We start from the raw sequence: 23,258 nt of genomic DNA on the forward strand, positions 1-23,258 counted from the left end.
CAGGGACTGTCATCTCATTGTGGCCCAGCGGGTCCTGTGGCACATTTTGTGGAAGGAGCACCCTAACACCCTGCTGCACTGGGTGAAGAGCACTTCAGGGGTAGCCACAGGGGTGGCTCTCGAGGAGGGCAGATCCTGGCCATGGTCAAGGTGCGTGTTCCCCTCCTGAAGAGACAGGTCCCTTGAGGATGGGTGATTGTCCTGCTCCATCCCCATCTGCTCTATCCCACAGTGGGGGACAGTTCCCCATCCCCAGCTGCTGGTAGTGCTGGGAGGATGGAGACAGGGACCAGCCACTGGCTGCCTGATGGCTCTGGGTGTGCTTGTGGCATGCTGTGTGTATGGAGCTGCTTTTTGGGCAAGAAACCCCACTCCAGGGGTTATTTATACAGCACCCAGCAGGTGGCTGCCGGAGTGTTTAAATTTAGCTGTGTAGCAGGGCTGTTCTGCTGGCAACACTGGAGAGCCAGGGCGGGGGTGGCTGGGTGGGGACAGCTTTGTGGCTGTTCGTGTCACAGCCCAAAGTGGGACAGGCAGCCTGGACTCGGTGCCAGCCTGGGCTGCCTGGTCCTGGGGCAGGCTTACAGGGCTGCTGCTCTCCCCAGTGCTGAGCCATGGGCACATGCAGGGCCACTTTGCCTGTCCTGTGTCACCTGTGGATCCTCAGAGCCATTGATCCTGGGGGAGAGAGAAAGGAGGGATGGAACTGGATGCTTGGGTTCTGCTCCCTGAAAGGGGCACAGCTGGGGCAATGCTGTACTCCTCACCCACCCAGTGGCCACAACTCCTGGCTGTGGGTGCATGGGACATCTTGCATGCAAAGAGGGTTTGGGATGAAAGACTTGGGTCCAGTGTCTCCCTCAGCTGTGTGTCACATGGGGCAGCAGATAAGGCCAGAAGCGTCTCAGGCATGGGTGCAGCTAATCCCATGAGGTTTGGGATCTGGGAATGAGTGTGCCCAAACCCACAGTGGCACTATCTACATGCACCTGGCATCACAGAGCAGGAACCAGGCTGGTTGGCTCTGAGTCCAGGCTGAGAGAAGCAGATGCTGATCGCAGACATCCCTGGGGAAGTGCTGTTGTGGGACACAGGGAAGGAGATGCCAGTGCCTCTCTGCCAGACCCAGCTCTCCAGGATGGCAGAACTGCAGAGACACCTTCCTTCAAGGCCCCATGTCTGGAGCAAGGACAGGCATCAGCACAGATCCTGGCAGCATCATTCCCTAGGGAGCCCGTTTCCAGGACTCCCAGCTTCACCTGTGGTGTAGCAGCAAGGGGCTGAGTCCCGGGGATCCCAAGATCATCAGGGAAGTCAGAGCAGCCCCTTGGGCTGTATTGTTGCCTTGCTTGTCCCCATAGTACTGGGACACAGCCACATGTGTAAAGAGCCCCGTCTGTTCTCTGCCCCCTGCCTCCTTCTCCTGGCTGATGGTGCCACTCTCCCCCCGGGCCAGGAGGGTTATTTTTAACTGTTTGCCATGTGCTGTCTGAGCACAATTAAGGTAATTGGTTTGGGAGCCTGGCTCTCACACAAGGCTCCCAATTACCTGCCTGCCTGCCCGCCTCCCTGCCCGCGGTGGCCGCTCCTCTGGCGGGGGGACAGGGCTGCCCCAGATAGACAGCGGGGCTGGCACGGGGCATGGGGCCATGGAGAGGACATCCCTGCACAACGACAGCCTGCTCTATGCCTCCCTGATTGCCATCCTCCTCCTCATCTCCTATTGGTTTACCACTCGCTGCTTCAAAATCATCAGTGGCATTGAAGGTACGGGGCTGGGGACACGGGGGGACGTGGGGGGACAGGGTGGCCCGGCCTGGCCGCTTCCACAAGCCAAGTGGTGAGGCAGCCAGATGCTTGGTGAGGGAGAGGTGGATTGGGGACTCCCTCTCTGCCTCTCTGGGAGACCTCCATCTCCTCAGTCACTTCATCAGCTCCTGCTGGCCGTGGTCCTGCTCTGCTGTGTGTGAGAGCAGCCCCGGGGCTGAGCTGTGGCTCAGGGCTCTGTCCAGGGCTGCTCCGTGTCCACCATGCTGCTGGTGTCCAGGTAGTGCTGCCCCTCTCTGTGAGATGGGGATGCAGATGGACTCTGGAGCCTCCCACTCTTGTAGGGTGCCTGGAGCTCATGCTTGGGCTCAGTCTGTGTTTTGGGGCTCTGGGTCTCTTTGGGCGTGACCCACATCTTTGGTCCTTAGCTGGTGTGTTGGGGAGCTCTGGGATGTGGTGGGGGTCCCAGTTTCTCCAGTGAAGGGTCTCTCCAAGCCCCACTGCAATGGGATGTGAATGTTGGAGGTTTGCAGGGTGAGACCCCAAAGCAAGGAACAGGGCAGGAGGGGTGAAACTGGCATTACATGTCTGGGGACGTGCAGAACCTCTCCTGCCCGGGGTGTGCCTTGCTCCATCCATCTGTGAGACCTCTCTGCACAGCTTAGCCAGAGCCTTGAGCCACTTCCCACAGCATGGCCAGATCCTGGCTGGCTGCAGGGTCAAGGAGCCCCCCTGGCAGTGATGCCCCTCAGTGGGGTGGGGGCAAAGCCCTGTCCCACACTTCTGGTGTGCTCTTGAGCATCCCTTGCAGGCTGCTGTGGGTCTGGCTCCACTGGTGACATCCCACATGTGATCTCCTCCATCCTGGGGGCAGCTCCAGATGGAGTAACATCCCTGGGGACCTTGGTGAGGTAATGGGGTTGTCCTTTGTCACACCTATCCCATCTGGAGCTGCTCTCAGTCAGAGGGAATATACTCTGGGCAAGAAACCCTGAGGAGTCTGGGGGTGCTGGGACCTGGGCATAGTGTGTGGCCCTGGGACATGGGTCCATGTGCTGGTCCTGGTGGGATTCTGTGTCATGCTGGCAGCAAAAAATGGAGTGTTTTTTAATGGCTCTGACATGGAAATGTGTAATCCTGACATGGCAGCTGGTGGGAGAATTGTCACTGTTTCACTGGGGAGAAGGCTGGCACGGGAGAGGCACAAGGGCAGGTGGGGAAGCTGTCACTCAGTGACTGACCTGCCACTGTACCCTTCAGCCCCAGCATCCCACAGTGCTGCCAGAGACATGAGGGGCAGATGACAGTCTGTTCACATGGGTTCAGCAGGTTCCCTTTGCAGAGAGGGTGTCCTAAACCCTCTAGATCAGGCTGGAAAGGCTCCTCACTCTGTGTCTGGCCAAAACTAGGCTGCAAAAATAGACTCGTGGTCTGCAGGACAGACATCAGCACGGGAAGCAGCTGGAGGCTGGAGGAGAGGATGGGCTGTGATGGGCTCAGCAAGAAAAGTGTCTTTAAAAATGCAGCTGACATCAGTGAAACTTCCTGCAGGAGTGCAACAGGTCTGTGCCAGCCCAGCCCAGAGGGATTGACTCGAGGGCAAAGCTGGGAGGCAGACACGTGAAATCCAGGCTCAGTGCCTGGAAACTCAGCTCTTTCCAAGAAGAGGAAATGCCAGGTCTGAAAACTTCCAGCCTGAGTAATATTTCCCCAGGGAAGACTTTCAGCTCTTTCCCCAAGATGCCTCTGATGCATCTCTGGCATCTTCTGCTGGTGTTAGAACAACCTTGGGAGCGTGCCCCAGGTGGGCAGGAGATGCCAAGCCTGGTGGCATAGAGCCATTAGGTAGCCAGGCCATGCCACAACCTGGGACTGAGACACCAGCCCTCTCCATCCCCTGCCAGGGGACAAACCTGCAGCCTGCTGGGCTGGAGATGGGGGTTCCTGGGAGATTGGTGTGAGGCAGCCCTGCGGGGAGCTCTTGCTGTGGGTCTGCTCCATAGCCTGGATATGGTCACCTCACCTGTAGCTGTGGCAGCTGGCCCTGCCCCTGGGGTGAACTAGGAAGGGTGGGAGGCAGCAGTGGCATGGGGGCAGACCTGCTCCCTGCTTATCCCACTAGTGCTGGAATTAGGACTGGTTTTACATCGTGTGCCATGTGGGAACTGTCTGCCTGGAGATAGGCAGTGCAGGGCATCCCTGAGGAAAGTGATGGGAGAGCTCCCCTAGGGAAAGACCCCAAGGGGTGCTGAGCCCTGCGGATAGGCAGTGACCATGGGTACCTGGATCCCCAGTGATCCCTGTGGCTTGTGATCAGACAGCCAGGCAAGGGCTGGAATGCTGTTTAAAAAGAGCAGGGGAGCTAAATTTAGCTATGTTGGTTGTGTGGATGTGTGTTCAAGGCAGTCAGATGCACAGGTTCACCCTCTTTGCAGCTTCTGTGTGACCTTGGCTGGGTCCCCAGCCCCTGCACCTTCTCCTCTCCTGCTCATTGCTGCACCACTTGGGGGTCTGGCAGTGTCTTGGGCATTCTGCATCACAGATCTGCTCCCAGCCTCTCCTCCCAGACCTGCTCCCTTGGTGTTCCCAGCAAAACAGGTGGACCCATCTGCCTGCTTGGAAATGGGGCAGATGGAGCTGTTGCCCCAGACACTCTCCAGGAGGGAGATGTTGAGTTGTTTAGCCAAGTTGGTCCCCACGGGGCAGACACATGTCTGGGGCACAGAGGACAAATCTGAGTCATCCCCATCCTGGATGTTTTGCCAGTGCCCAGCGTCCTGCCCCTCCCCGTGTCCCCCCTGGGAACTGAGTGCCTTTTAATATCTGTGGCCCGTTTCCTTAGCAACTGCATTAAGCAAATCGATGGAGGTGGTGTCATTGGAATGGGAGGGCATGCCTTCTCTCCCCCTCTGACCCCCCCATCCGCCACCCCCACACCTCCCTCCATTTGGCCTCTCTCCACTCTCACTCGCTCCGCCTGGGCTCTCAGCTGTGGCTCCCTGAGCCTCCTGCCACAGCCCTGCACTGACCCCTGGCTTGCCCATGGCTGATGGCAGGTGCCCCTGAGTAGGGGGTGACAGCCAAACCCCCCAGCAGGGACACAGGAGGGTGTCCCTGGGGATGCATGGTCTGGCTGCTGAGTGCTGGGGCTCAAGGGCTGTGGTGGGGAGGGGTGAGGGGGTGAGGGGCCATGAGACACCCCCACCATGAACCTGGAAGGCCTTGAGATGGTTGCAGTGCTGGTGGTCTTGGTCCTCTTCGTCAAGGTGCTGGAGCAATTTGGCCTCTTCGAGCCTGTGTCCTTGGAAGGTAACGGGTGTGGGTGGTGCTGTCACCTCCAGGGACATGAGGTGCAGGTGGTGGGTGTCCAGAGCTGCCCCCAAGGATCCTCCAGGGCTGCTGCATCCCTGGTAAAGTCTTGGTGTCCATTGGCTGCTTGAAGGGTGCAGGGAGCAGAGTGTCCTGCCTGTGGCTGGGATGTAGGGAGGGTTCAGGGCTGGCAAGGTGGCTGCTGTACGGTGGTGACTTTGATGGGTGCTGGGGTGCTGTGGGCTGGGACTGTGTGTGACCATATATGTGGGTACAGGTGTTTTCCAGCACCTCCACAGGAGCAAGGTGTTACCAGAGACCATTGTCACCACACTGTGCATGTGAGGAGTTGGACTCAGCACCAGTCTGCAGAGCAGCCAGGCTCAGGCAGGATGGTGCATGCTGGGCTCCCTGCTCCTGGCTCTCCCCTGGGCTCCCTGTGGCCCTCGGGCAGGGTGGGGGGACACAGAGGGGACACTTGACAGAACCTGGGTCTGCTCGGGGGACTCTGTGCCTGGTGGGAGCAAGGTCAGGACTGCTTGGCTGGGAGCTCCCTGGACTGCCAGGGTGATGGTTGTGTGAAGGGTCCCCCCAGCCCTGCCCAGCCCCTCCCCATGCCTGCACACGCCTCTCTGAAGGATGCTTCAGCCTGGCTGGTCCCTGGCATTGGGGCATGCACAGGGTGAGGAGAGGACAGACAGTTTCCCTGGTCCACTGGTGCCCTGGGATACTCTGCTGTGAGGCTCCCACGCAGGCTGGGTGTGGTGGTGAATGCTCATCTCCACCAGCAGTGGAGCAGACAGCACCCCGGGGCTGCACCCCAGGCTGGCTGTGCCTGGGGATAGGGAGGGAGGGAGTATCTCTCCCTCTGATCCTGGGAATCTGATCACAGGACAGGAAAAGTGGGTGGAATTTTTCATTACTGCTTAACTGTGTGCTAAAAGTCCCTGTGTTCCAGCAGGGACTCCTAGGTGGATCATACCAGGAGGGAAACTGAGGCAGGAGCTGACCTGACAGACATCCTGCCTTGTGAGTGCCAGGGGAAGGCATGCTGACTGTGCCCAGGGTGGATTCCCCCTCCTGAGTTCTACTGGTGATTTGGGGGTACCAGTACCCTGTTTCCCCCTTACCAGTGCTTTTGCTTCCCCATGTAGCTTCTCGAAGCTTTGGACCAAAATCGGTGGCATTGGTTGCAGCTGCTCTGCAGCTCTCAGGTGCAGTAGAAGGAGTGGAGACAGAGAGCCCCCAGCCCCTGCAGCAACCCTGATGAGGGGCTCAGGACAAGGCAGGGGCCACTCCTTGCCTTGTCTGGCTCCTCTGTTTCCTGGGGCACACTCCTTGTCCATCTGCAACTGACTTTTCCCTAGCATGGGCCAAATCAGGATGCTGGAGATGGGGTGTCCTGTGTCCAGCCTTGTCCAGGCCATCTGTCACCCCTCCAAAAGGAACAGGGCGTGCTTGTCCCCCTCCACCCTCACTCCCATGCTGGGAAGCTGCAGTTCCCTCTGACTTGGCTGGAGATGTGCCTCAGCTGTGAGGATGGGAATGGGATCCAGGTGCCCTGGATTGCCAGCAATTGTTCCTATTGCCTAAAGGTGCCCAGAGGAGAGGGAAATATTGCTTAAGAGGCAGAAATTGGCTGAAGTTAAGCTGAGCCCTGGGCACTGTGCAAGGAGTCCTGTGTGTGAACAGCAGTGGTTTGGGATGGGGGTGAGGTGCTGTTGCATAGGTCGCTTCCCCTCTTGACTTGAGAGGCAGCAGGTAGGATTTTGCTCTCCAGGGAAGGTCCCAGGCAGTGTCTGGGGCTGGAAAATACTGTGTCCCCTCCATGGGTTGTTTACAAGCCATGGCCCCGTCAGCAGTGACAGCCCAGAGACCGCAGAGAGCCTGAAACCAAACACTAATGGCTTGGGTGTGCTAATGGAGCCGGGGCTGTGCTCCTGCTCTGGAGCAATCGATGCTGCCCACGCTCTCCTGCCCCAGCTCTGCTGGTGCCCTGCCTGCAGCTTGCTCTGCCCAGCCTGTGCTGGTTGTGTCATTCCACCACAGTGATGGGCTGGGAATGGAGCAGCTCCAGAGGAGACCAAGACAATCCCGCTAAGCCTGGGGAAGGGTTCAGTGGGAGCATCTTGCAATGAGATCTTGGGGGGAATTCCAGGCTTGCTGAGTTCCCAAATTGAGCTGGATGAGGCCTCAAGCGCCCTATCCTTCATTTGGAGCTGGCACTTCCCTGAGAAAGGGCTTGGATAGAAGTGCTGACTGCAATCCCTTGCCCTGTCTGCTTGGCACTGTATCCCCTGGGATCCTGCCACAGCCTTGGTGGCACGGGCACAGCCACTGTCTGGCAGCAGCAATGGAGCATCTCCCACGAGTGCACTGTGTTCCAGGATCTCCAGGGTGATCAATGCTGGAACTGATGGGGTTTACCAGCTGGATAATCAATGATGGGCTGTGTCATCCCACCTCTGCCCTGTGCCATCATGCCTGTCCCCAGCCCTGAACATCTCCTGGCAGAGCCATGCAGGAGGCTCTCAGACCCCTGCAGAGACCCTGCTTTGGCCAAGCTCTCAGGATGGGGCAGGTGGAGAGAAATGCTATCAATTTTGCCTCTTGAAGTGCAGCATCAATAATTCAGTGCAGAGCAATCGGTCCTGGCTGGAGGAGGGAAGAGGCGGGAGAGCCGCCCGCGTAGCCCAGCCACGGATTAATATTAAATGAAGTTGCAGATTGCTGTCGGCGGGATAATTGGTGCCCGCCCGAGGCTGTTCCTGCCTTGGCTGTTCAGGGTACATGCTGGGGGGGCAGGCAGGATTGGGGGTGTCTTGGAGAGCCCCCAGCATGGGGTGTGCTGGCCTCTGCCTTCTCTAGGGCTGCTGCTGCTGCTGTAGAGGTCAGGATATGGATAGAGAAGCAGGGCTGGGAGGGTGCCAAACCCTTCCAGAATCTGGGGAGAAACAGGAGGGAGCAGCATCACACCTGGGTGCCACCAGCACCCCAAAAGGTGCCAGGCAGGAGGGTGGTGGCAGTGAGCAGAGTGGACAACTCCTCGTGGCTGGCTCAGGGTGAGGGTTCCTCTGGAGGGGGGAGAAAGCGAGCACCCCCAAGCTGCTGGCGAGAGCAAAGTCCTGTGCCAAGCCCTGATGCCTCCTGCTTTCCAGGAACCTCTTTGGCAGGAGTGCTGCATCTTGGCTGCAGGAGGGACTCTGGGGTGTGATGCTTTGGTCCCTGGGCTCAGGGTATAATCCAGCCTGGTGGGTTTGACAGACCCCAGAGGTCAAGGTGAGCTTGTGAAGGGGGTGGATCTTGGAGCATTGAAATCTAGACCTGCAGGCACTCCAGGTTGAAGTTTGGAATTCTGTGTGTTGGGCTGCACCAGAGATTTCCCTTTAACCCTTGCCTTTCCAAGGGTGAGCAGGTTTGTCAGCTGGCTCCAGGGCTGGGCAGGATTGGCTCTCCCTGCAGCCCTGAGCTCCCCAAGGTCCATAGTACCTGTAGTGCACCCTGTGCCACTGCTGCTGCATGGTGACACGTCCTGCTCAGCCCAGCCAGATCTAATTAGCTTGTTGAATCTCCTCTCCCTCCGGCCTTGTGTTAATCACTTTTCACATTGCTTCCTTCCCAATTCCCTCTGGCCTGATTTGCTCTTACTGTTGCTGATGTACCTGGAGAGGGAGCAAGGAGACCCAGGTGGACATGGAGCAGGGCCCCCACTCTGTCCCAGGTTGGGCCCTGAGCCAGCAGATGGAGGGGCAGGAGATCACTCAGTCATAGGGAAGTTAGAAAATCATAGTTGGAGAGAAAGCAAGAAATGTAGAGAGCAAAGGAGCATATTAGGACCACCCTTCTTTATAGTCCTATTCTATTGGTGGAGGGTGAAACCTTTGAGTCCAGTGGGAGAGGCTGTGACTCTAGTGCAGGGTTGTGTTGGGCTGAAGGGTGCTGTGGAAACTCAATGGGATCTCCCTCACCTCTCCCCTGTGAGGGACAGCATTAGACCCCAGGACTGAGCATAGGTGGGAATAGAAATGCCTGGGCTGGGCTCTGGGGAGTATGGAGTCCATGGTCCCTGGAGTGCAGTTACTGGGATGTCAGATGTGCCATCCATGTTTGAGTACAGCATCCTCTCCCTGGGATACAGGAAAATGTCTCATTTGCAAACGTCCTGCTGTGGCAGGAGGTGGCCACATCAGAAGCAGCTTTTAAATGAGAGATGTATAGACAACTGAAAGTGACTTTCTAATAACCACTGTTGCCAGGCTGGGGTTTCTGTCCTGCTGCCCTTAAAGCAGGATTTTGGGTGGGCTGTGGGGAGTACCCACCCTGGCTGTCCCTGACATACTGCCCTCCCCCAGGCAGCACCCTGTGGGGAGTATTTGCACCCTGTGGAGCACATTTCTGTCCAGCAGCAAGCAACATACCCAGGGCTGGCAGCCCCCAGCTGTGGCTGTGGCTGTGGCTGACTTGCTGGTGCAGAGATGCAAAGGAAGAGGGAGGAGATGAGGGTTGCAGATGTCTGTGGAGGTGATCAGTGGACAAGGCTGAGCTCCAAGGCAGGGAGCTCATGCCATGCAAGGTGGGGACACTGCTGGGGAGAAGGTTTGGTGGTTTGTGATGGGGTTGAGGGGATTTCCTAGACAGAGCTGGTCCCTGGGCTGGTGGCAGCAGTGTCCCATTAGTGTGTGATGAACCTGGGGGTCCCTGCAGACTGCTCAGCTCCACTGCCACCACAAGCTGCTCTTGGGCTGGAAGTCAGTGTGGCTGAGCCTCCTCCACCTCCTTGCACCCACTGGTGGCCATTCTGCACCCCTTTGCAGGTTCATGCCCCAGGCTGTGTGGTGCAGGGATGCCCTGGAGGAGAGCTGACCCCCTAAGTCCCTTGGGCAGTTTCGTGGGCTCTCCTTCTCTGCAGCCTGGGTGCCCCAAGGGACCCCAGAGGGTGCCAGGGCAGGAGGAGGGAGGGCCAAGGCAGGTCTCTCCTCCCCTCTCCTGCGTTGCTGGGTCTGTTGCTGCCAGAGCAGCTGCCGGGGCTGCGTGTCTGGGGATGGCGGCTGCTGAGGCACCCTGGGACCTGCAGGGGCTGCAAACGGTGGGAATCATCCTGCTGCTCTGCTCCAGCCTCAAGATACTCCAAGCTCTGGGCATCATCGACCTGACCGGGGGAGGTGGGATGGGGATGGGGTTTCAATGAGATGGGGATGTGGTGGTGGAGGTGCTCTTCCTATCCCAAGGGTTGCAGGGTGCTTAGGGGAGTTTTTGACAAATTAGTGTAGTTTAGTGCCTTTTTATTTTTTTTGTGGGGGGAGAGATGTGGTGCATGAGGGGCATTGGTGTGTCTGGCAGCATTAGGGTGTAGGGGGCTGGGGAAGTGAGGGTGTCTGGGGGTGATTCAGTGTTAAGATATTGGGTGTGAATATTTATGGGCATTGCAATGTGTGGTGTCTGGGTCGTGAGGCACTGGGATACACTGATGTGCATGTGGGGTGCTGGGGGATGGAGACTGTCTGGGGTGTTGGAGTCTCAGGGCGGTGGGATGCAGAGGGCTGGGTTTTGTCAGATGATGGGGAAAGCACTGCAGGTAACTGGGGCTGAGGAGATAAGTGTGAGATGGGAAGAAAGAGCCATGAATGTGGGGTGCAGCACCATGCAGGGCAAAGCTTTCTCACTGCTACAGAAAGTGGTGGCTATGGGGAAAATATGGGAAAGGAGGCAAGAGCCCCTTTGCCCTCCCTGCAGGGCTGTGCCAGGGTTAGAGAAAGAAGAGGATGCTCTGGGGGTTGAGCTTTCTGGATTGGCAAGTGGGCACTCAGGATAGGGCTGGATGTGGCCAAAGAAGAGGACTCAAAATATGTCAGAACAATGGATACACGACCTGTTTGTTGTGCCTGGTGAGGGTGGGAGTGCAGGGAGCTGCATGGTGCTGATGCCTTGTTTCCTTGGCTGCTTTCCTTGACTGTGTCATGGACAGTCCCAGCTCAGACAAGGGCTGCCAGTAGACTCTGCATGAATGTGTTTTGGGGTTGGTTTGCCTCCATCCCTTCTGCCTCCTTGCTGGCACTGGGGATGCTGTGCAATGAAGGCACTGAAGATCACCTCTCTTTGGGTAGGCAGATCTTGGAATGGGAGGTGTGTGGCTAGGAGTGATCAGAGGAGTAACTAGAAGGAAAACGGAGGGGAGGAGAGGAGAGTGCTGTGCCCAGGAGGTGCTTTCAGCCTCCTTCTGATGGAGGATGTCCCTGAACTGCCTGACATCTGGCTGGGGTGTGGCTGAAGCACATCTACTTTTTGTCCCTGTGCCTTACTGTGGAGGGCATGGATGGCATCTGGGTAATGGATATGCAGAGCAGTAGCTCTCTTGTGGAACACACTGCTTGCAGCCAAGAGGAGCTGCTGCTCTGCTGGGGCATTTTTTTTGGGTTGCTCCTCTGGCTCCTTGGATGTGTGTTCCTGCTGCCTGAGGAGGTGCTGATGGGGGCAGGATGTGTCCCTGTGTGTGGGTTTTGTAGTAGGGTGATGCATATGGCTGTCCTGCAGTTTTGTCTGCTCCATTTGGGGAGCCCCTGAGCTCCACTGTCTCTTGGGATGTGTATCCTGTCCCATTCCCTGCTCCCAACACTTTGTACATGGTGTAGTCTGAAGAAATCATTATTCTGCAGCATCTCCTTTGGACACAACCAGATTACTGGGAGCACTGTCACAGGCTGGGGATGGGAATGGGGACAGCAGTGCTGTGAGCCCCACTTGGCTCTGTGGCCCATCTGGCCATGGCCAGTGCTTCCCTGGGGACTGCTCAGCACAAGGGCTGTGCAGCTGTTTCTCCCTCTGGCACTGGGGAATATCCTGGTCCTGAGCTTTTGCTGTCCCACAAACTGCAGCTCCCTTGGCAGCTTTGCTGCTCCCAACTCTGTCCCACCCCCAGAACAGGGACTCTCTGGCCCTGGGAGATGCCAGCTGTGATTTCATTCCTCTGATGGATGACTGTCTGGCACCTTTGCTACACTTGGCTCTGCATTGCTGACTGATGAGGGTCATTTGCAGAGCTGCTGTTGGTGGGACACATCCTGACCTCCCCAGGGCAGCTGGGGAGACTCACTCTTCCTCCTGCTGTCACTGCAGACCCAGAGAGCTGTGGTTGGTGGCACTGCCTGAGGCTGGATGCTTCCCTGTGTGACTGAGCCCTGCACAGGGATGATTGTCAGCCACAGCTTTTAGGGGCAGCTGGGCTCAGATCAGCCTTGGGATACCAGCTCCTTCCAACCTGTCAACTGACCTGCACTGGTGCTGCATTGGTGCTGCTTTGGTGCTGCATTGGTGGTAGGCTGCTGGTGCTCTGCTCCCCTCCTGGAGTGGTGCTGTTCCCTGGAGCTGGAGACACTGGAGGGGGTCTTGTTGTGAGATGGACATTTTCCTCCCATCATGATCATGAATTTATTGATTTGCATTAATAACTCTTAGGTTACTGATAATGAATGAGGCAGTTTTGACATTGCCTGTTGGTTTGTTGTTGAGGGTGAATTCTAGCAGGAGGGTGCCATGGAAGGGGTGGGTTGGCCTCCCCATCCAGCTGTCACTGGGAGGGCACTGGTGGCTGTGGCACTAGGGGAGGACAGGGACATTGTTCTGCATCTGACTGGCTCTGTCTCCTGCTTTTCCTCTGAGGAGAGCATGGAGCAGCCCAGGCTTGGGTCCTCCATGGGGAGGGGGTGTCAGCCCAGCACTGGGTAACCCTCAGCAAGGTGGCATTGGCTGGATCCATCCAAGGACACATCAGCTGCTGCTGGCTCCATACAAAGTGGTCCGTGGCCATCCTGATGGCAATCATTTCTGGGGCAGGGATCGAGCCACCCCTTTGGAACCAGCACGTGGATGTGGGGATGGGAAATCCCTTCCCCTTCTGGTGCTACCCAAGGATGGGTCTCAGTTTGTGTGTGTGTGTTTTGAAGTTGCAAATTGCTGAGTGATGCATGCAAAGTGACAAGCCACTTAACCCACCAGACCTCCAGCTGCAGATAAAACCCTGCCAGCCCTTTTTGTTCTGTGCCAGCTGCTGGAGGGCCCTTGCAGAAGGGTGGAGAGCAGAGCAGCATCTGGAAAAGGAGCTGCTGCTGGCAGGGACAGCTGCAATGTCCCTTGTCCAGAGCAGCAGCACGTGGTTGGGCTCTGCTCCTCATCTTTGGGCACAGCTGTTTGCCATCAAGGAGGAGCTCCCAGACTTGCTGTAGTTTGGATGCTGGGGACAGAAAGAGGGTGGTGTGTCCTACTCAGCAGAGCCCTTGTGTTTACTAAAGCCAGGACAGCAAAGCCCCTGTCCTGGTACCCCTCTCCTGTTGTTAAGCTGCATGTGCTGAATGTGCTCCCTCCCTGCCCTGGGGGCCCTGGAATTGGGCCCCCCTTGGTTTCCTCCTTGAGAAAACGCCCATGTTCTTATTTTTTTTTCTTTTTCCTTCTTTATAACAAACTAAAGTGTAACTTGCACCCGACCTGACCTACTGCACGTGCCTATACCTGCTGCCCCTGTGAGTCCAACCACAGTTTACTCTCTGTTGCATCTCTTGCTGTGTGGTTTCCCTCCTGCCCTGCTCCCTCCTGGCTCCATCACCCTGGCATTGGGTGTTGCTCTGCCCACCCTCTCCCTTCCCTCTCAGAAAAGGGGATACTTCTGCCTGTCAGGTCTGTTCCCATAGCTCAGCTCTGCTGGAGGGACCTGGCCCCAGAGCATCCTTGGAAGGCTGAAAGGTGCAATTTCCCTTTCTCTCTGTAAATGAAAGGTCAAAGCTGGGACAAAATCGTGGTTTATGTACAACTGATACCCACTTCTAGGAAAGAAAAGGCCTCTTTCCTCACCTGCCTGCAGACAGGAGCCAGGTTGTGCTGTTCTGCCAGTGCCAAGACCCTGGTCCTCACCCTGCCCCTGTCACCCCCTGACAAATGCCAGGGGATGTGTTTGTTCATCCCTATACATTTGCACCTCACTGTCACCCTATTGTGAGTGACACACCCTACTGTCACATCCCTGAGGAGAATTTGCCCTCTTTGAGTGGCTTTGGGATGTCCTGCTGGATCCATAACCTCATGGAGCTATTCTCCATCCCTGAGGATGATGGAGCTGCCTTGGTGTGAGCTCAGAGGGTCCCAGGTTCTGCCTGTGGGCACTTTGGGGCCAACCTGCCTAGAAGTGGCTGCAGACCCATGTCCCTGTCCTGGAGCTGGGTACCATGCAACACCATTTTTCTGGCATCTGGGGCTCAGCTCATCCTCACAAGGCTGAGAAAGGGCTTCTCTAGCAGCTACTTGCTAGAACCCCAGAGAAATAACCCCAAAACCAGGGCTGAGGATGCATAGGCATTGTGACCTGGTGCTTGCAGATGAACAGGATGCTTGGACATCTGCAAACACAGTGGCAAACCAGAGCCCCAAAAGGGACTTTGCACCTTTTGTCCCATTTGTCCCCATGCTGGTATCTGCCTCCCCTCAGAGGCTGGAGCCCAGCATGGCCTTCATTCCCTCCTCTTCCTCCTTTCCCTACCTGCAGCATTAGTCCTGCTCTGAGTTTGCTGGCTTGAGGCACTGGGGGAAGGGAGGGAAGGGGTCTGCAGCCATGGGGCAACACCAGCTGGGAGAGATGGGGCTGAGTGAAACCACTGGGGCCCAAATGGGGGAACAGGGGTTGGCAGTGGGGTCAGTACAGTGAGGGGACCTACTGTTAATGCAGGCTGACTTGGATGCAGTGGCCATGGGCCAGGCTGGCTCCCTCACCCAGCCCTGTAGCCTGGCCAAGGCCAAGCCCTGAGCCCCATTCCCCTCCTGGCTGTCTCAAAGCAGGTCCCTGGGCTTGGGTCCCAGTGCTGCACTGGGGTGGGGTGCATGCTGCAGTCTGGGCTGCATGGGGGGTCTGGTGCATGCTTTGCCTTCAGCCCTTGGGTGCCAGCAGGATCAAACCCAGCCTGAGCTTAGGGAGGATGCAATGCCCTGGCTCAGCCACAGGCTGTTTCTTGGGCTTCATTTAGCCTTAGGTCCCTGCAGAGTCCCTCAGAGATGGTCCCCAGGGGGCAGATATTTGACCTCAAGGCTACAGGACAGAGTCTGGCCCTGCCATTTCCTGACTTTCTGGGCTCCTGGGAGTCTCCAGAGCACCCTGATATGCTTGGGGTGTACATAGGCGCTGGGTTGGGTAGCAGGGTTGTCCTCATCCTTCCTAAAGATGGATACTCCAGTGCTGGGTTTGTCTTGAGACTGAGCAGGAAAGTCCACCAGAGCCTGGGCTGGGTTTAGCCTTCCTGCTCCCTCAGCCTCCCGCTGCATGTGCTGCCTCTGCTCAGATGACCCCGCGCCGCGTGCCCAGCCCTGCTGCCCGTCGGGACCGGGGGCTGATGCTGTGTTAACTCTTCTGCTTGGTGACTCCTTCTTTCTTCCAGGCAACCCGCCAGTCCAAACTAAAAAAGCGCTGAAGCAGCGATTCCTCAAACTGCTGCCCTGCTGCCGGCCCAAATCCATCCCCTCGCTCAGTGAAAGCAAGTGCTTCTTCTTGCCTTTGTGTGTGTTTGTCCCGGCGGTGCTGCTGCCTGCTCTCCGCCCTGGCCCTGCCTGCGGGAAGGGGACGCCTCCACCTCTCCCCTGCCCTGGCTGTCAGGATCAGCCCTGCCCTGGAGGGGTCCCATCCATGGGCTCTGCACCCACCTCTGTCTTTACCTGCTCACAGGCTGGTTTTTTTCCCTCTTCATCTCCCTGGAGCGGCTCCCACGGGATGCACAGCGGCAAGAACCGCTTGGGAGCTGGCTCCTGGCACTGGTCTAAGGGGTGGGGAGTTGTTTCTCTAAGCTTACAGTCAGTTTGGAGATGGAGGTGTGATGGGTGATGAAAGAGGCTGGGCAGGGAGTGAGTGCAGAGTCCCTTACCCCTGTACTGGGTGTGCTTGGTTCCTTGGTGAGTCCAAGCCCTTGGTCAGGATCTGTCCCAGCTCCATGGTGCAAGGCAGTCCCCCCTGGGAAAAGGTGAGTATGAAGGGTCTGAACTGTCCCATGAAGAGGGAATATCTGCCGTGTGCCCCCCTTGGCTGAGTGGGGTCTAGGGGTGGTGGTCGCTGCAGACAGGGATTGTGCACCTTGGTGGAGAGAAGCTGTCAATGAAGGTGGGAGCACAGTGGGCAGAACAGAATCTGGAAAGGCTGTGGGGGTGGGGGCATTTGGAGTTGAGGGTGCTGAAGGGCAATTCTCCTGCTGGTTGTGAGCCCTGGTGCTGCAGGACATCAAGGGTCTGAACTCCACAGGCCAGATGCCTCTGCTGGGAGAAGGGCAGGCAGGGAGGGTTTCAGCACTGGGGGGTTTTCACACCTCTTTTGTGCCCAGCCTGGGCTGTACTGGAGGGGGTTGTTGCCCAGTGTCAGTCTCTGGTCTCTAGCCAGGGTGTCTGTGAATGTCCCCTTCTGGCGTAGACGCAGCTCTGGCTGAGCAGAGCACCCCAAAAATGTGTCAGCCTGGGCAGGCGTGAGAGGACAGTGTGTGCTGTGCAAGGTGCCTCTCCTGCCCCCTGGCATGACAAGATGGGGCAGGACAGTGCTGGCCTCAGCCACCCTCTCTTCCCCTGGGTTCCTTGCAGACAGTGTTGAGGATGAGTTTGAGCTCTCCACCGTCTGCCACCGCCCTGAGGGGCTGGACCAGCTCCAGGAGCAGACCAAGTTCACCCGCAAAGAGCTGCAGGTCCTGTACCGAGGCTTCAAGAATGTGAGTAGCCCTTGACCAGCTCCAATAGCCCCCACCTCTGCTGCCATGTCCACCTCGGGGTGGTGCTTTGTGAAAGATTTTGGGACTTTGGGGTTGAAGTTCATATAAGGCTATAGCCTGATCTTGCCTCCAGGGAGCTCAGTGGGGATACCTGGTCCTGTGCTCCGTTTCCTAGGGTACAGAGAGCCCCTTTCCTGGGTGTCTGGGATTCAGAGCTCCTCCAGTGAGGGGTGCAGCCCAAAAAATCAGAGAGATGCTCCAAGCAGCCTTTCTAGCCACCCCACCAGGTGCAGAGGGCTGGAGGGCAAGGCAGGGGAGCCATAGGTTTTTAGGGGATGCTCAGCCCTTTTTTGCAACGTGGAAGTGATGCTGTGACCTTGCCCTGGCAGGAGTGTCCAAGCGGCATTGTCAATGAAGAAAACTTCAAGCAGATCTATTCACAGTTCTTCCCTCAAGGAGGTGAGTGCCTGTCCCTGTCCCCATACATATGGGTGCCTCTGTGGGGCAGAGGGTCACACAGCACCCCCAATGCTGCCTGCCTCCCTGCAGACTCCAGCACATATGCCACCTTCCTCTTCAACGCCTTCGACACCGACCACGATGGCTCCGTCAGCTTTGAGGTGAGCTCTGGGTGAGGAGGGGGTGGTGGGGTGCAGCAGGGCAGGGAGAGCACATCCCTGCAGGGACCATGGGCTGGGGCAGCAGTGTTGCTGTTGCAGATGGATGAAGAGCTTTGCAGGCTTAGTGGAGTTTATTAAATTCCTAGAAGCAACAGAAAACCAATGGAAAGCAAAAAAAAGGGGCTTTCTTTATTTTCTGGGTAGGGCTGTGTAGGGACCCAGACCAGCACACATAGCCATGGCTGGGTCTTGTTCAGGCTTTAGCTGAACAGCAGGTCATGATGCACATTGTCCTCTTGGCTGCTGTGACCCAAGGGAGTAGTGTGAGAAATGTACATGGTTAAGCAATTTTTTCTCCCCCAATTCTTTTTGATAGTCAACATTTCACCTTGTCAGCCCCAAGGCACATCAGCTTTGGGGCTGTGTTCCTCTCTGCAGAAGAATCAAGCAGGGCTGTACCCTGTGTGTCTCTGAGGGCCTTTGTGGCTGTAACTCCCATTTGCCTGCCTTGTCCATCCTTGCAGGACTTTGTGTCTGGGCTGTCCACCATCCTGCGGGGCACCATTGATGATCGCCTGAACTGGGCCTTCAACCTCTATGACCTGAACAAAGATGGCTGCATCACCAGAGAGGTGGGATGGGGGTGTCCAGACTGGTCCTCAGGGCCAGCACAAGTGTGCATCTGGCAGAGACCAGGGCAGAACTCAGGGGTATTGGTGGAGCTCTGGAGAGCTCAGGGGATCAATATTTAACTGAGCCCAGCTTTGCAAATGTCCCTGCTGGCCCCCTGGCACTGGTGTGACTCTGCGGTGGAGGGTGGATGAGTGGTGTGCAGCTTTGGGGCTCCATTGCACATGCACACATGGCCCACACTGTGCACAGAGCCAGCACAAACACATTTGAGCACCCCACAGGTCCTTCAGGAGCGTCAAGAAAAAGGTGCGGGTTGGGGACCAGGCGGAGGCAGAGCCCCGTGTTGACACTGCAACTCTGCTCCCTTTCCCATCAGGAAATGCTGGACATCATGAAGTCCATCTACGACATGATGGGCAAATACACCTACCCGGCCATGCGGGAGGAGGCACCGCGGGAGCACGTGGAGAACTTCTTCCAGGTGAGCTGAGCCATCCTGGGCAAGCAGAGCTCCAGCACAGAGCTGGGGGGAAAACACCCCTGGTCCCGTTGGTGCTTGGACATGCTTGGAGCTGTGTCCAGCCCCTGTGGGATGTGGGCAGGTTCTCCCTAGGGCTGGGGCTGCCCCTGCTATGCCCCCTGTGCTGTGCTTGTCTGCAGAAAATGGACCGGAATAAGGATGGCGTGGTGACAATCGAGGAGTTCCTGGAGTCCTGCCAGAAGGTAAAGTCCACAGAAACTCTTCTCTGAGCTAGGGTCACCTCCCTCTTCCTTGGGGACCTTGTCCCTCCTGCTTCCTTCCTGCAGGGAAGGGGTGAAGCCAGGGCTCCCAGGGGCAAGGCTGGAGCTCTGCTTTGGGAACTGTACCCATGCCAGCTTCCCCATACAGATGGGGAGAGCCACGGATCCCAGTAGGGCTTGGAAACTGCCTGTAATCCTGGGGCTCTTGTCCCATGTGCCAGAGTTGCCATGAGGGTAAAGCCAGGTTTGGGGGAGCTGCCAGATTGCTGTTGTATGCCCAACTTGCCTGCTTCCCTCCTGCTCCTGACAGGATGAGAACATCATGCGATCCATGCAGCTCTTCGACAGTGTGATTTAGCTCCCGGACCTGCCTCCAGACGAGCTGTCCTGACACTGGGCCCAGAACCTTCTTCTCTCTCTTGACTTTTCCCTTGAGACTCCCCTCCTCTGGCTGCACAGATACCCCCATGGAAAGGGGCCTTCCTTCCCTGAGATGCAGTCAGCGCTGAGACCTTCCCTTTCCCCTGGCCCAGCTCTGCTTTCCTCGGGGAATCCCAAGCAGGTGCTCCCAGATGTTGGGAGCATGGGCATTGCTGGCACAGGATGAGAATTTCACCTGGATGGACCTCCCTGCACCCAGTTCCAGTGGAAAATATGCATCCTTGGGCTGCAATAGAGGATTTTCCCATGCACACCACCCTGGGCAGCTACAGCTTGCCTTCCCTGATCCTCCCCAGCCCCAGGAGCCTCCAGTCCTGGCTCCAGCCCAGATCCTCCAGCAGCACTGTCAAGAAACCAATAAAATCCCGCAATGGGCACAGCCAGTGCCTCGGCTCCTCCCTGCCCTGGCTGTGCCCTGCTGTGGGCAGCATGGCTGGTGTGTCCACTGTGAGCCACCGGCCACCCTCCCTGTGCTGACACTGGGCCAGTGGGGGGGCAGAGGGGCCATGCCTGGAGAATGAGCTGTGAGGAGTCTCCCCTGATCCCAGGGATCCTGCTTACACCTGCAAGGCTCTTCCTGACAGGGGCAGAGGGGAGGTGACTTGTTGTGGCACTTGTCCCTCAGGATGGACAATGCAGGGCTACGAGAGCTGCAACCTCAGCCCCTGTCCCTCAGGTTTGGGGTGCTGGCACAGGGGGACCCCAGGGATCCACTTTGAGGCTCCAATGGAGAGACACCCTTTCCAGCCCTTCCTGAGGACATGACAGCCAGGGGCCATGTGGAAGAGGGAGATGGGCTGGTCTCTGGTGGCCATTCTGGCCCCACAGGGCTCACAGCCATGCTCCTGGCACTGTTTGCTGCTGACCTTGTCCTGCTTCTGTGCCCTGGCCCATGCCAGACACCTGCTGCCCCGGGGACTGGGGAATGAGCAGTGAGGCAGAGAGGTGTCTCCACAGGCAGAGCTCTATGCTGGTGCCATGGCTGAGCTGGCAGCTCCTGGAGGAGAAGGTTGAGGCTGGGATTAGACAGGAGTCACTGACAGGTTGCTGGCAGGCTGGAGGGTCACCTTGGGGCAGGGGACTCTTCCCAGCATGGCCATATGAGAGCCTGCTTGGGGACCCTGTGGACAGGGACCCTGGGTGTTTTTGTCACCACCAGCTCCTTGGAGATGGATGTGTGCAGGCAGGCCTGTCCTGCCCACATACCACTCTGAGTCATAGCTGGGAGAGTGATGCCAATGGGCTAACGATCCCATGCCAACTCCAGAAGCCCCTCACAGGCACTGGGAATGTACCCAGCCCTGGCAGCCCCAGGGAGAGTAGCTCCAGTCTCTGGATCCTTAGCCAGAGTGGTTTGGGGCTGGCCTGATCTGCGCTGTCTGGGATCAGCATCCTTGCTGGGCCAGACCCAGGCTGAGCCCCTGGGGTTGGAGACATTAGAATTTAACCCCTGGGGCTCTGAGCCAAAGCTATGGGGCTGCTTCCCAAGGGGACTGTCCCTGTCTCAGCCCTTGCAGACATCACGTTTTTTAGGCTCATTCAACATGTTATTTATCTCACAGACATGATGTGTTTTTTAGGTTCATTCAACACACTCTTCATCTCACAGACCTGTTCCCAGGTTTGCTGTGGGGCTGAGCTCCCACTTGCATTCCCCTAAGGGTGGGAGGGCCTTACCCCTCCATCTCCTTGGTCCTGTTCCCCCTCCTCCCAGCACTCTGGGTTCCCATTGTTTGCTGCCATGTGGAGCACCTGCCACCTCCCCCCTCACGCTGTAGGTCGCATGGTGTGACCCCCTGCCCCGGGGCATGGTGACCCACAACCTGCTTGGCATCTCCAGTCTGTATATTTTGTATTATAATAATTATATGAGTTACAAAACAACAACAAAAAAAAACCAACAAAAAAACCAATAAAATTTAACCACAATCGCTATGCACACTACTGTTCTGTCTTTGCATCTGTCAGCTGCCTGGGATGGGAATGCAGGATCATCAGGAGGTCTCTGCAGAGGGTTGGTATCCTTTTTGGGGTGTTGTGGTCACAGGATGTTCTGGGAGGCTGCATGGGGGACAAGGGTGCACACTGATCTTAGCCATGCTGTTGGTGGTCCTGTAATTACAGCCTGTAAGAGCCTGTAGGTGTTAAGGTTAAAAAGCTTTTATATCAAGTGTGTCACATTTCAGGAGTCAGGCTGCCAGGTGTGTTTTCAGCTTGTCACAGATGCTGCTGAGTGGACCCAAGCTGGGGACCAGGTGGCCCGTGTCAGGATGTAGCATTTAAGGCTGAGCTAACAGGAACATGGTCACCTGCCACCCTGAGGAGGTAGGTATGGACTGGGAAGGGCTTTTTCTTAGGGCAATCACTGGTTGTTGGAAAAGTCCAGCACAAGGAACTAGGAAAAATTAAATAAACAGTCATGTAAGTAAGAGAGTAGCAGAACAAGAGAGCAAGGGACTTGGTGTGGGACAGAAAAATGGCCCAGCATTCAACAGTCTGTGGTCCAGGAACTGAAAGCTCAATGCAAAGAGCTGCCTGGAAACCAAACATTTTAAAAGGATGGGCTCTGGCTGTGGGGGGAATTACTATTGTGGGACTGGATAAGCAGCAAGTCTGATCTTTCCAAAGCCTCTGACTCTCCAGAGACCTTTTTGGGCTGCTGGCTACCACCCAGGGCTGTGTATGGCAGTATGAATGGGCCTGAGCAGGTTTTCCCCTCTAACCCACTTTTCCTGGTATATCCTATCCCCTGAGCTCTGTTTGGTAGGTTGCTATTTTGGGCAATGACATCCAAGGGCTTGATGTGCCCTCTTGTGGCGCAGAGATGCTGTGAGCCACTGATGGGTCCCTTGGGTCCTTGTCCCCAGGGAGAGGGGCAGGGAAGAGGCTGAGGTGAAAATGGGAAAAAACAGCACAACGGGCTCAGCCTTCCAATGCTGGTCATTGGGAAAAGGTTTGTGCAGGGGCTGTAGCTTTTGGAGTGGGGAAGCATCTCTGGGAGTCAGAAAAAAACTGTTTAGCTCTCAGGAAGGGCCTGAGGGAGAGCTGGATCCTTTAGATGTGCCCTCAGCTCGCTGTGAGGAGCTGCTGTGTGAGCCAGGGCTTGGAGCACCTTGTTACTAGGAGGTGGCATTGAAGGGTGGACAACCAAGTCATTTGGTCTGTGATGAGAACAGAGATAAGAGCTGATGGATCCTTGGAAAAGGGCAGCCTTGCATTGTTTCCAGGCAAGTTTTTCCCAGCTTTCAGCAGAAAAATGAATAGTAGCTATGTGGTAAAACAGTTGAGCAACTGGATGAGGCAGCTGATGCAGCCTGGGGCAGTGATTCATTCCAGCATCCTGAATACTGCCCAGAAACACAAGCATTTTGTAAAAGGATGAGATTCCAACACTGGGAGAACTGTCACTGTATGATTATTTTGCCATGATCAGAGATATGAGCATCCCTTCAGGGTCTTTTGTGACCCTGCAGTCACCACCCAGCTCTGGAGGTGTGTGTTCTCCACCCAGATTCTGTGCATTTCTCCTCTCTAATCCTTCTGTAAGGTCTGCCCATGCATCAATACAATTCAGCTGGTTCCCGTTTAGGGTATCTGTACAATTTCTATTTCTGCTCTTTGAAAGCTTGGGCCTGCTGGGGTGGTAACCAGAGACGGCCCTTGGCTCCAGTTTCTCGTCGTGCCCGAGTTGTTATCAGCGGGAATAAGTGGAAACGTGGCTGACATTAGATGTGTCTGCCTGATGCCTGCCTTCCCCACCAGCTGGGGGTTTCGGCAGCTCTTTGACTTTGGCTGGTGCCTGCTGCAGTGCCCCCGCGCCGGGAAGGCTGGCAGGATCTCCACAGTCACGAGGGGCCATCTCAGCTGTGCGACCTTAGACCTCTGCTCTGCTGATATCTCGGCTTTGCACCCCATCGCTCACCACCCTGGGACCATGGGCCGTGCCGGGAGCAGCCGGGTCTCCCATCCGCGCCGCAGCCCCGCCGGGCCCTGCTGAGCTTGCGGGAAAAGTAGGTCACGCCTCACGGGA

The 23,258-nt window shown here is 56.8% G+C and overlaps 1 protein-coding gene across 8 annotated transcripts in view; it reads left to right on the top strand.

The window, feature by feature from the left end:
- Positions 1–19,605, top strand: part of KCNIP2 (potassium voltage-gated channel interacting protein 2) — a 41,741-nt gene extending 22,136 nt beyond the window's left edge. For 3 of the 8 annotated variants that reach the window (XM_079312463.1, XM_079312462.1, XM_079312461.1), the window contains exons 2-8: positions 16,669–16,793; positions 17,183–17,252; positions 17,343–17,413; positions 17,938–18,045; positions 18,423–18,527; positions 18,707–18,769; positions 19,098–19,605. In XM_079312463.1, coding sequence (XP_079168589.1) covers positions 16,669–16,793; positions 17,183–17,252; positions 17,343–17,413; positions 17,938–18,045; positions 18,423–18,527; positions 18,707–18,769; positions 19,098–19,145 — 590 coding nt within the window. In that variant the 3' untranslated portion in view covers positions 19,146–19,605. Of the gene's footprint in view, positions 1–1,563; positions 1,768–15,488; positions 15,589–15,630; positions 16,065–16,668; positions 16,794–17,182; positions 17,414–17,937; positions 18,046–18,422; positions 18,528–18,706; positions 18,770–19,097 lie in introns of those variants that run through there. The other 5 variants (XM_079312457.1, XM_079312458.1, XM_079312460.1 and 2 more) reach the window with 5 other exon arrangements.
- Positions 19,606–23,258: the final 3,653 nt, after the last annotated feature.

The sequence above is a fragment of the Erithacus rubecula genome (genome assembly GCF_903797595.1).
Source record: "Erithacus rubecula genome assembly, chromosome: 9".
In the NCBI taxonomy this organism is placed as follows: domain Eukaryota; kingdom Metazoa; phylum Chordata; class Aves; order Passeriformes; family Muscicapidae; genus Erithacus; species Erithacus rubecula.